Source organism: Pavona decussata, unplaced genomic scaffold, assembly GCF_977016875.1.
Source record: "Pavona decussata unplaced genomic scaffold, jaPavDecu1.1 SCAFFOLD_178, whole genome shotgun sequence".
NCBI lineage: Eukaryota > Metazoa > Cnidaria > Anthozoa > Scleractinia > Agariciidae > Pavona > Pavona decussata.
The window spans coordinates 447,640-460,681 of NW_028145588.1; the positions used below are offsets into that span (position 1 = coordinate 447,640).

Sequence of the window (13,042 nt, forward strand, 5' to 3'; positions counted from 1 at the left end):
ACTGTCAAAGTTAGTGATTATATAATCTCTTTTACGAAAAAGCAAATGCGAAATCTATTTTACTAGTTAATTATAAGAAGAGAGAGTCAGTGTTTGGTAAGCGATCAGATCCATTACGTCACTAATGAAATAGCCCAATTTTTTTCCGTTTATGTTGTTGCCTATAATTAATTTGAAGATTAACAGCGTTGCCTTATATGAAACCACGTGCTATATCACATACTACTGATTGCATTCAATGTATCTTTGTCTCCTACAAAATATTTATTATAACAATTGGTCGTGATTATAAAACCCTTTTAAGAAAAAAAGCAAAAGCCTAAGATGTGTTATTATAGTTGTTAATTCTTAGAGAGAGATTTTTTGATTAGCTTAGTAGTTAACTGATGCTGATTCCACCTTAAGCATCTCCTGTTTTCTCCACCTTAGGTTGTACTGCTTCTGGCGCTTCATTATCTGCATCTTACGCTTCAGCATTGCCTGGTTTTAATCCTTCAGCTTGTAGTGCTTTCGACGCTTCAGTACGTGTTGCGTTCTCTTCTTCAGCATCTGTTTCTTTTTCGGTCTCAATACCTGCTGCCTCAGCTACTCCAGGATCTGATGATTTCACCTCTTCCGTTTCCTCAGCATCTGCTGCTTCTCCACCTTCTGCTTTTGCCTCTGCTACTTTCGCCAGTTCATCTTCCAGCGCTTCGGCTCTTTCAGCATTAGCTGCTTTCGCTATTGCAACATCGGTTTCGTTCCCCACTTCAAAAACTGCTTTTTCAACCACTTCAGCGTCTGATGCTTCTACCACGTCAGTATCTTCTGCTTGGTCTACTGCCCACAGCATTTGATATTTCGGTGTTTCTTCATCGTTTTCTTCCGTCTTGTCAGTTCTTGCTACTTTTACCGTCTCAGCTTCCAGCGCTTCCGTCGTCTCAGCACCATCTTCTCTCGCCACTAACTCAATAGTTTCCGCCACAGACACTTCTTTATCAGATGCTTCCACCATATTAGTTTTCATTGCCTCTGTTGTTTCAGCATCTGCTGCTTCAAACATTTCAGTTGCCGCTCCTTCCTTGGTTTCTGCTTCGAAGGCTTCAAAGTCCTTAGCTTTGGTTACTTCTATAATTTCGGCATCCACTGCTTCTGTACTTTTAAAATCTGTTGTTATCAGCTCGTCAGCAGTTACTGATCCTGAAACTTCACCACCAACTCTCTCCGTTACTTCTTTATCTGCTTCCTTTGTCGCTACGACGTCAGCCTTCTCAGCTTCTGCTCCCTGCACCGCATCAGCTCCACCTTCAGCATCTCGTACCTTCCCAAACTCTGCAAGCGATGCCTCTGTCACCTCGAATTCTGCAGGCACTAACAGCTCATCCTCTAGGTCCTCCACCAATTCATCATGTGTTGCCTCAGTCTCCGTAGTACCTGTTTCTTCTGTTCCTGATGCTTTTAACAATTCATGGTCTCCTGCCTCCATAACACCTTTAAATGCTGCTTTTGCACCTCCAGTTTCTTCTTCTTGTCCCACGTCAGTTTCAGCTACTCTTGCTTTCTTAGCATCTGCATTTTCAACATCTCCAACGTCTTCTGCTCTTGTCACTTTAGCGTCCCCTGTTTTACTCAGATCAGCATCTCCTGTTTCAGCCAAATGATCATGTCCTGCTAATGCCAATTCTTTTTCTGTTACCTCTTTCAGTACTTTCGTCACGTCGGGATGTAATTTTTTGACCACTACAGCATCTGCTCCCTCAACAACTTCATCATCTGTTGGTGTCGCCAATTTTACATGTGCTGCTCTCATCATTTCAGATTTTGCTTCTTCCCCCACTTCAGCGTATCCTCTTTCTTTCAGTTGACCAAACAATGCCCGTTCCACTTCAGCTTTTACAGCTTCTGAGAACACAGCCTCCGTTTCTTTCACCACTTCACCTTTTGACGCATTCGCCACATCAAGTTTCGCCTTTTCTCTCCGCACTGCCTTATCCATTTTCCCCATTAAAGCACCTGTTGTTTCTGTTAGCTTAGCATGTGCAACGGATGCCACCTTTTCTTCTGCCGATGAAAACACTTCAGATTCTGGTGTCTCCGCCGTTCGTGCCCCAACTTCTTCTAATACATCAGCATCTTGTGTTCCCATCACCTGAGCATCCACTCTTTTCGACACTCTGGCACCCGCTTCACCTGCCAACTTTCCATCTGCCCCTGTCACCAAGTTAGAATCTGTTGCCTCTGTCAGTTTTACATTCTGCGTGACCATTGCGGTTTCCTCCAAATCCACTTCTTCTTCTTCTGCCAGTGGTGCAAATTTAGCTTCTGATGTTTCCTCATCACAAGCAACTTTATTCACAGCAGCTGCCCCCTCTGTCCCCTGATCATGCGTCGTGACCATTGTGGTTTCCTCCAAATCCACGTCTTCTTCTTCTGCCAGTGGTGCAAGTTTAGCTTCTGTTGTCTCCTCATCACAAGCAACTTTATTCTTGGTAGCTGCTGCCTCTGTCACCCTACTATTCATGGTCATTATTGTGGTTTCCTCCAAATCCACTTCTTCTTCTTCTGCCAGTAGTGCAAGTTTAGCTCCTGTTGTCTCCTCATCACAAGCAACTTTATTCACTGTAGCTGCTACCTCTGTCACCTTATCATCGGTCGTGACCATTGTGGTTCCCTCCAAATCCACTTCTTCCTCTTCTGCCAGTGGTGCAAGTTTAGCTTCTGGTGTCTCCTCATCACAAGCAACTTTATTCACTGCAACTGCTGCCTCTGTCACCTTATCATGCGTCGTGACCATTGTGGTTTCCTCCAAATCCACTACTTCTTCTTCTTCTTCTGCCAGTGGTGCAATTTTAGGTTCTGGTGTTTCCTCATCACAGGCAACTTCATTCACTGCAGCTGCTACCTCTGTCACCTTACCATAAGTCGTGTCCATTGTGGATTCCTCCAAATCCACTTCTTCTTCTTCTGCCAGTGGTGCAAGTTTAGCTTCTGGTGTCGCCTCATCACAAGCAACTTTATTCACTGCAACTGCTGCCTCTGTCACCTTATCATGAGTCGTGACCATTGTGGTTTCCTCCAAATCCACTTCTTCCCCTTCCGCCAGTGGTGCAAGTTTAGCTTCTGGTGTTTCCTCATCACAGGCAACTTTATTCACTGTAGCTGCTCCCTCTGTTACCTTACCATGAGTCGTGACAATTGTGATTTCCTCCAGATCTACTTCTTCTTCTTCTGCTAGTGGTGCAAGTTTAGTTTCTGCTGTTTCCTCATCACAAGCAACTTTATACACTGTAATAAGTTAAAGCTTTTTTTTAAACAACTGTCACAGTAATTAAGTAATGCATACTAAACTAAGGTCAATGCCAATCTTTAACATATGTTTGTTACGTCCTCAGGGCCCCTTCTCCGAGCAAGATAAAAACGACGTATCCCAATTTATAAAACGTCTTGTGGGGCACATTCAGTATTCCATGATACAGAAGAAATTACCAAAGTGTCCTAAAGGAATAATTGAGCTTATAATTGATATTGTGGACCTCCATCAGTTAAAACATTCCCAGATGTCAACACGTCGAGTAGGAAGGTGCTCTAGCTAACTACAGTAAAAGTACGTTTTTTTGTGTCATGCTTTGCTAGCTGAACCCCACTCTCGCCCTTGGCGAGTCCTTTGGGATACGGATGGGCGGTAGCTTGATAAAAAGAAAGTTAAATTATTTTATCCATGCACATCATTGTGGTAAAGTAGGCAGTCGTTAACTCTGGAATGTTGTTCTTGCGTTGTGCACGTAAACTAAGAGTAGAGTACTTGCCTTAAACAGGAATGACAAAAATGAACAAAAAGAAATAAATGGGAATTTCAGTGGCATATCCACAGCAGAGTGGCTTTTCATTCAGTGATTTTTGGCTGAGTAATAACTTTTAAATTTTACATTTTCAATAATCGCTCCCTCTCAGTCTCTACACCACTTTTTCTTGGAAAATCGTTTTGTTAGAAAAAAAAATAAAACAATACTACATCAAGTTAGTTTATACTAGAGAAACCACAATATTCGTGTAACTTGTAAGGTTTCAGATCTACTCTCTCAATGGACCGTCTCTTTTGAATAACGGTAATGTTAACGTAATATGTGAGATAAAGTTATACACGTACCCTGAACGATTGACACCACTGGCTCCTCCATCTCATAATCTGCATAAGGAAAGATTATCAATCATCATTTATTACTGTTATCAAATACAAGGTGACTGTTGATCTTAATTTCACCGACTAAACAAGTACAGGAGCACAGTGACGGCAGATTGTTGAACGATTGCCTCTTCCATAGACTGCAAAACAGTCGTATTTTTTTGCGTTGGTTTGTCGAAGGAGTACACGCGGTCTTCGATCGAAAGGTCTGGACCGAGTGTGAAAACGGAGAGTGGGACTGGGGAGAGACGCTGAAAAGTACGAATGTCAGCTATCCATACAACGAATTCGTTCGAATTTGCCGTTGCTGTACGAACGGGAAAATTCCCATTGGATGAATAATGACGCTACCTGTCAACATAATGTCAATCGCACCTCATCAGAGATAATCAAACCTATGTCAATTTCACGCTCAAATGATCTCTTCGCGGGAAAATGGAAGACGTGGATTTGGATGCGCTTGCGAGAGATTTGGGACTTGTTCTGAAATCAGAGCAAAAGGAAGCGGTCGAGTCGCTTCTCAGATGAAGGGATGTTTTTGGTGTGTTACCAACAGGCTTTGGAAAAAGTCTTATTTATCAACTGTTTGTTTTGGCGAAGAACGCGAGCCCAAAAGCAGCTTCTTCGGTCAAACGGCCGACCATCATTGTCATTTGCCCACTAAAGAGCATCATAGAAGAGCAGATAACATCAAATGAGTTCAACCTTTTCTCAGCTGAACTGAAGTTTGAAGGCGAGATGTTAAATGCCGCAAGGAATAGTGAAATTCAATTTGTCTATGCTACCGCCGAACAAGCTTTAAACGAGAAGTTTACATCAATGTTGAAGGAAGACTGTCCTTTTCGTCGCTCGTTGTCTCTCATTGTTGTGGATGAATCGCATCCTGTTTTCACATGGTAGGCTTATGATTTGAAAATATTTTCATTGATACATTGATACTTTCGCCAGCATCGGCAACGTTTTACCGTTTCTTCGGGGCTCAACAAACATGTTTTCTGAGGATATCCAACCGGTTTTAAAATTCCCATACTGAATTTTAAAAGAACGACCACACAATCTGCAATTATCCGCCGTGGTCGCTTCCTTCGACTTTCTTCCACGTCGAGAAGCAGGTTTCTTTGGTGTTGTTTGATTCATATTTAAAAACAGAACACTTTCACCAACATTTCGGTTAAAAGCCAACACGCTTACATTTTGGAGGTAAAATTGAACGCACAAAGAAGAGCTCCGTTGAAATCAAGATTTCCGCCGATGTGACAACTTTCCTATGTAATTTCCCGCGAAAATAAACCCATCGAGTGTATTATATTTAAATGTGGGCGGAGCTGTCAGCGAATTTTCGCAGCCAGTGATATCCGAGTCAGAACGAATTCGTTGTATGGAAAGCCGACAGTCGTTTTTTCTCGCCTCACACGCCCTGCGGGTGTGTGAGGCTCGCACTCGCGCTTTGCGCGCGCGAATCCACGCTTACGGCGCTTCGCGCCTTTGTAAGAGAAAAAACGACTGTTTTGCAGTCTACCTCTTCCAATAATATTCAGCTACCAATTCACAGACGTTTTTTTATAATTTATTTGCTTATTACTGATCAGTCGATTTGGCTTCATACCTACATGTTATTGTACAATCATGTACCGTACGTCATACTTTCATTGTTTTTGAATCAGGAGGATGTTAAATAATCCTCATAAGAGAGAAGGGAAATCATTTTATATTTACCTGAATCCGATGATGCATCAGCTATCTCTTGATCTGCAATCAACAAAATAGTACAATTTTCTAGCAAAACGTTTAAATGTTTAGTGTTTTTAATTTTTTTTTTCAAAATGGACATCACTGGAAAATATACTGTTACATTTTAAGGGACAATTTCGTTTTTTCCCAGTCTTCGATTTACGTGGTAATTGCTTGACGATCGTAAACAGTGCACAAAAGCAATGTACAAAAAATAGCCTTTAAGAGACGATGTATCTTTGACTGTAATGCTTGGTAACGCAAAGGTAAGATGCATCATATCAGCGCCTTCATCATCACTATATTGTTCAATTTAAACAATTTTCTGGCCAAAAAATATCTTTTGATCAAAATTCGCTTGCTTTTCTATGATTTGGGTTTAATTGGAATACAGCAAGTGTTACAAAAAGAAAAAGAAACAAAACAAATTAAATGTAATGTACCTTGCTCGGCAGGTGGATGAGCCAAAACATGCATCTCTATCATTTCCTGATCTTCTTCATCTATTGAAATATGTGCAAGTAGTAATAGGAGTGAAACTGATTGACTAAAAACGATAAAAATAAACTAAAAAAACCTACAAATAGGAATGTTAACCTAACCAAAATTGACCCAGGGAGGTATAACTGATCAATTTTTAGCGAGGCATCAATTGTAAGTATCATCAAAAGTAGTATACTTTTGCAAAGTAATGCCAAAAAAATAAAATGTCACCTTCATCACCGTCGTCTTCCTCACTACCCTCTTCTTCTTCTTCGTCTTCTTCTTCTATAGCAAGCAGCAAACAAACGTTATTTTAACTAAAGGCACACCTTATACGGAGGAGAAGTTTGTGGCTTAGAGAGCTAATAGAAAACTAAGCACGACAAAGATGCAAATTATAGTTTAATTTCAGTTAAGCCAAGAATTGACAATCTTTATCGCACTTTTTAAAGGACAACACTATAGTGTGTGGAACTTTCAATCAAAACAGTTTGTCATTATTTGCTCTATTTCCACTAACTATCAATACAAGTTAAACGAAAACTTTATACCTTCCTCATCACAGCAGGTGGATATTCCTCGGACATAGTTCCAAAGCTTTCGCAATTTGTTTTCAATGGTTCTTTGTGCCTGGGGTAGAAATCAGTTTGTTTCAAATGTCTTTCTTTGTAAACTTCATTTGTTTTTCATCAGATAAAGACCATAATAATGCCACTGTCTTAAAGTAGGCAAAATGTTCACCTAGAGACGGATAGATGGATAGATGGATGGATGGATGGATGGATGGATGGATGGATGGATAGATAGATAGATAAATAGATAGACAGATAGACATAATCTTTTAATTTCATACTGCATTTTATCAAATTAAAATAGACAAACTATTAAAATTTGTTTTACATAAAATCGGTACACCGATATTTTGAATATTAACACAAACTGGATGGATGGATAGATGTACACCAATACACAGATGATCAACAACAACAACAATTGACGATGAACGTTTTATGACTATTTATTCTTTCGTATTTGTTTAAATTGCCACTTAATGGCTAATAGAATAAATTGGCTTTGAATTTTTCCGCTCCACTAAAGGTAAGTCACTTCGTATAGGTTATCACATGAATTCAAGTGTAACTTGGGATAAATAAGCACGAGTAAATTTTTCAAAGGCGTACCAAATTGCACGTGTCCGTAGGCCGAGTGCAATTTGTAGTCTTTTACGAGTGATGATTTATCCCAAATTGCACGAGACAAATCGTGTGATTAATTGTTAATAATATACATGCAAAAATTTGACTCTGTTTTCCTCTTATCGTGTTTATATCATATCATGGCTCACTGGTCCAGCCTACATCAACCTTGATTGACATGCTAGCACTTGTGGAAACACACAGACCAAAAAGAAGAGGAAAGTGGTGCGACAAGCCGTCAAAACGTGTTTAATTAAATAAGTCAACTCGTTAAATGTTTGTTGTCGATTCTAATTGGTGCGAAATCGATCAATATTTTCAAAAAGTGAAGATTTTCGAGATATGAATCAGCTAGAAATACTGTCCTCGAGAGGCGGTGAGACTGGAGGAAGAGCTGCTGTGTTTCCCATGTGTGACTTGACATTGAAATGATTTTTTTCATGAAACACTGACGCAAATCATCCTGGCCAGAGATTTAAACTTGGCATCTTAATCGCGAACGCGATGAAGTGTCTTCCACATGGAGGGTCTCGCCTGATCTGATTAAAAATATTGCTGGAGCTGCTAGTGCTACTATTAACCGAGGTGAAGTTGTTCCTCGAGCTAACTGGCTGTTGATGTTTTTAGCTGATGGTGAGCGAGAGCTGTCGCTGTTCTCTCTCAACTCCTTCGTCATAGTCATCCAGTGACTTCTAGTTTCTGTGGTCCGTTACCGCTACCTCGCTCCAGGCCTGCTGTTTCCTGGCTCTGTGGGTGGAAAAGGTCCTCGAAAGAACCTTCCAGGGTCATTCCTCTTATGACGGGCCTCATCATGTCGTCGATCGTGTTCACTCCGTTCGGCTTCCGAGGACGGATTTAGCACACAAGACAGAAAACTGGACTGGTTGTCCTTGTTTCGGGAAGACGACGCCACAGAAACGCTGAAAGTTGCAACGGGACATCCGTCATCTCCAGTTGCAAACATTTTTGGAAGGAAGATTCTGGCCTTTGAGAAAAGTCCGGACTGGTGTGTTTTTTTCGGGTTCTTGATGAATTTGACGTTCTCTGTATTGTTTTCATAAGGAGAAACCTTTAACCGTCATACTGCGGTGTTCCTGTCGACCTCGGAGACCGAAATATTGGGTCAGAAGCCACCAAACTGTTTGGACAAGGACTTAAAGAGTTCCCTTTCCTAGCTTCTTTTTTTCCCACAGCTCTTTTTCCTCGCTTGTTGTCAGACTTCTCGCCTTCTTCGGCCGCTTGCCTTTGCCTTGTTGGCGCAGTAAGCGGGCTTTTCCCTCAAGAACTTGCCTAGATCTTTTAAATTCTCTCGCGCGAAGAGAGTGTTTGTACTCTTTCTCTGTTACATATTGGTCAGTAGCAGTAACCATTACACGAAGGTTATCACGCTCGTTATCTTGTCCGTTTTTCTCACCAACTGTTGCGTAAAACTCCTCCAGAATTTTGTTCAGGGCCTCTGGTTCGTACTTTTCAATACTTTCGTGATAGCCATTTTGAGAAGCCCAATACTTCCAAACTTTGAGCTGGTTATCTGAGTGTGCTTTGCTGTGTGTTTTTGTTCTTAGCATTCTCCTTTAAACTCTGAATTAAAACGTTGCTACTCAGTCTCCTAACCTGTCCGCCATTTTGTTTTGTTGCGCTTTGGCGACTTTCCTGTCAATCAATTTAATTTAAACTTTCTGTACTGATTGGGATTAATTAAGGTGTTCTCAGTCAATTAGCGTACTGAAATTTTTGCATGTATATTATTTCCGGGAATAACCGCATGATGAAATTAACGATCGAGTCGTATATCCCTCTCGAATGCAGAAAAGTCTACATCATCGAAACAAGAAGACCTGTGCAGGAGACAATCAAGGAGAACAAGGGGGATATACGACTCGGCCGAAACCCAGATATTTGTCGTGACTACATCATGAGCGCAAATATGATTTGAATTTGTTATTAAAATTTGTGTTGCTATATGGTGGAAACCTTATTTCCCACAAGGGAAATTTTACATAGATATTGTAATATACGACGAAATCTGAGTAAGGTGCAATATTTCTAAACTATCTAATATACTAAAAGATCAAAAACTACTATTATTATTATTATTATTATTATCATTATCATTATCATTATCATTATCATTATCATTATCATTATCATTATCATTATTATTATTATTATTATTTTTATTATTATTATATACCTTTGGAGTTGAGAAGGTGTAGAGGTATGGATTTATTGCCGAGTTGATAGGGAGCGCGAAAACAGCAATCCAAACAGCGATATCCCCTATTGGACTGAACGAGTCATCTATCGCTGATCTCATTCCAAGTGCTATAATGGGCGCCCAGCAGGCAACGTCTGTCATGACAATAAACACAATCCGTTTGGCCAGTGATGTCTCCCTCTGAGTATTGGCGGTCTGTGCTCTTTGTGCTCTCTCTCTTCTTGTCCCTTGATGGGTGAGGCGCCATTTGGAGGACCAGGTCTTAAAAAATATCATGGCGTATGCAATGATAATAAAGACCACAAAAACCAGGTTTAGACCTACAAATATGCTAGCTGAATATTCCCAACCCGATATGAATTCAGGGGTGAGCTGAATTGGCAAACAAACTACCGATTTACCGTAGAAATAAATGCCGGACTCTGGATCATAGAAATATCGGATGCCGCATGCAGGAAGGAAAGCAATCACAGCACCAACAGCCCAGATCAGAAAGCAAAATCCATGGGTCTTCTTTCGAGTCAGCACCTTAAATCTGCGTGGATATACAATGTGTTTTACCCTGTCCAGTGAAAGGAGTGACAGAATCATGATGGAAACCTCACTAGACAAAACCGAAATTCCTCCTACTATTTGGCAAGGCAAACCAGTTCGCCACTCGAAATCATGCAAATAGTAGACACCGGACCAAACCGCATCCATTATTCCAATGGTTAAAAGGTAAATGCCCATCAGACCATCAGCTGCCGCCACGTGCATCAGCATGATTGATTGCACGACGTTCTTATCCTTAACGCGTGTTCGCCAAACAATGACGAGGAAAGCACCAATTGTGGATACAATTCCAAGAATCCAAATGCACTTTTTGGGACCAGGGTTTCGAAACATGCTGTCACAGTTGGCGAAGTTGTCGTTGTGTACATAGTCGCAAGCAGCGTCTTCCTTGAATTCTACATGGCAGCACATGATGTTGGAATCCATGGTTCTAAAGAGCAGACAATAACAGTGATAATAATAGTAGAGATAAAAAAAAATAAAGTAATGATGCATATGATGATGATGATGAAAAAAATTGAGTTTTTTTTTTATTTATGTCTGTAAGTCAAGCCTTAAAGCTAACACTGTTGACCTGATCACTTCAGCGTGATAAAAATATCATACAGCTTCTATACAATGCACATTTTAATTATATACACGGTACACAAGAAGCACGTTTTACGATTGAAATGGAAGACAGCCTCTATTCATTGCTTCCCTAGAACCACAATACGGGAAATTTCTGTGCTTTCAACTCTCTTTGTGGTTCACAATACTGGTGAACATATGAAATTCATCAGGATAGGTTGGCTCGTCTGAGACATTCAGGCTCAGGAGTATTGTAACGTTGGTCCCTCCTGCACAGATTTCAGTTGAGAAAGGTAACTATGTACTTCGTGTATTAAGTTTTCATCTCGATATTGTTTGGTAGCCGGAAAGACAAAAACACAAATTAAAGCGTAAATCAAAACATAAAGCTTTCAAGGTATACTCGATGTTGTAAATAATGGCATTCAGAGGGTGTAAGAAGGGTAATGTTTTCTGCGAAAACAAGAAGAAGAGAATTGGCGCATCGCATAACATTCTTTGAGTTTCGTCCCCAACGGTAAGCGTGGTCAGACCAAGCGCTTTTTTTAAATCTCCGTCTGGGAAAGGCGGATTCCATCCGTCTATGACTCCCACATTGCTGAAGCCGTGTATAATTTAAACTTAGTACACAGCAATGCTTTGAGCTGTTTCTTTCGGTGCCACAGCATTTTCTGAAGATATAGGGATTACATTATTTTGGATCCATCATCTGGAACGTGTTGATTATTACAAACTCGCACAATTGACACAAGATTAATAATATTAATAAAACATTTTGCTGACCCCGTTATGATGTAAGACGTGGGGGTACCCCCATGAGTTTCTTTACAAACACGTGACGTTGAGCCAAGTATTATCGATGTTTTTGAGAAATTTTTGATTCATACGTTATCAACGAATTTTGGTTTGCCAATATGTTTGCCATTTTCATTACCGCTTCATAAACTATCGGTTATCATTCTTTCCAAAATACTCCCATGGAATTGTTTTAAATAACGCTTACTTTTACTGCTCGCATATACGTGGTATCAGAACTCCTTGTCCCTTCCTCTCAGATATCTTACTATAATACTCAAGAGTGAAAGCATTTTCTTACATCCTTGTTATGTTTTTCATCTCAGCGAAAAAACCCTCAGGGAGAACGTACATCAAGTTGAAATGCATGTACCTGCAATTGGAGTGGGAAAAAGTCATGTGTTGGAAATACTCAAACTGAAAACGTTATATTCCATGTTTTCTTCAATATAAACTTATTGTGATTTTGAAACGGCAAGACTGCATTTTTTTATATCATTTCGCCAAATAAGGTAAAGAGAACGCGCAAAATACAAGACCGTAATACACTGTAGTGTCCCGGTTTGACCGGGTTACAACAGAGCATGAACGGGTAACGACATTTTACTGGCTCTCTGTGTTGTTTATGCATTCACACACACCAAATACTAATAGACAGATAGATGGACAGATAATGCTGGGTGCATTTCAACACTCTTACCAGATCAGAAAAGAGAAACCAGAATAACAAAATCTTTTCGTACGCGCAGATATTTTGCTCATTGCTCGTATTCTTCCTCGCCCCTTCGGGGCTCGGTAAAATTTTCCACAACTAGCAAAATATCCGCGTGTATTATATGTAAAACCATCGAATAGGATGTATATATTGAAGGCTGGTTAGGAGAAAATATGCGACTCCGCCCAATACGGAACATGTTTTCTCCCAGGGCCGTCAATATAATGCGGTATTGCCGTCTCAAAATTGTAATTAGTTTTGTATCGCGATTCATCCACTATTAGGGACAAATAAAACTGAAAAGAAATCATTTCGCGGCAGGTCAAAATGTATATTCTTGCCACCTGCGAACGTATCCATGGTAATATTTTTCATGCTCAACAATTTCGTTCCGCGATATTTGAGATTTGGCGGCAATTTCGTAATTTTTCGTGTCAAAAATCATTAAATTGGAACAGAAAAAAAAGTGGATTTTCCATATGGTCACATATCGTTTTCTGTGGTGGTGAATTGGGCGAAATAGCATATTTTCATATCTACGGTACTATTTTTCAAGGAGTTGTTAGAACATCGATGCTGAAACCGAAACAGGAGAGTCGCTGAATAAAGATAGCGAG

General features: G+C 40.3%; 1 protein-coding gene across 1 annotated transcript; it reads right to left on the bottom strand.

Annotated features, from left to right (window-relative positions):
• Positions 1–463: 463 nt before the first annotated feature.
• LOC146463383 (uncharacterized) lies at positions 464–12,079 on the bottom strand. The gene is made up of 8 exons (XM_085084506.1): positions 12,012–12,079; positions 9,767–10,775; positions 6,928–7,006; positions 6,608–6,661; positions 6,337–6,396; positions 5,879–5,911; positions 4,127–4,165; positions 464–3,264 (listed from the first exon to the last, which is right to left on the bottom strand). Exons 1-8 carry the CDS (start codon positions 12,077–12,079, stop codon positions 464–466), a joined length of 4,143 nt encoding a protein of 1,380 aa, XP_084940632.1.
• Between the last annotated feature and the right edge of the window lie 963 nt (positions 12,080–13,042).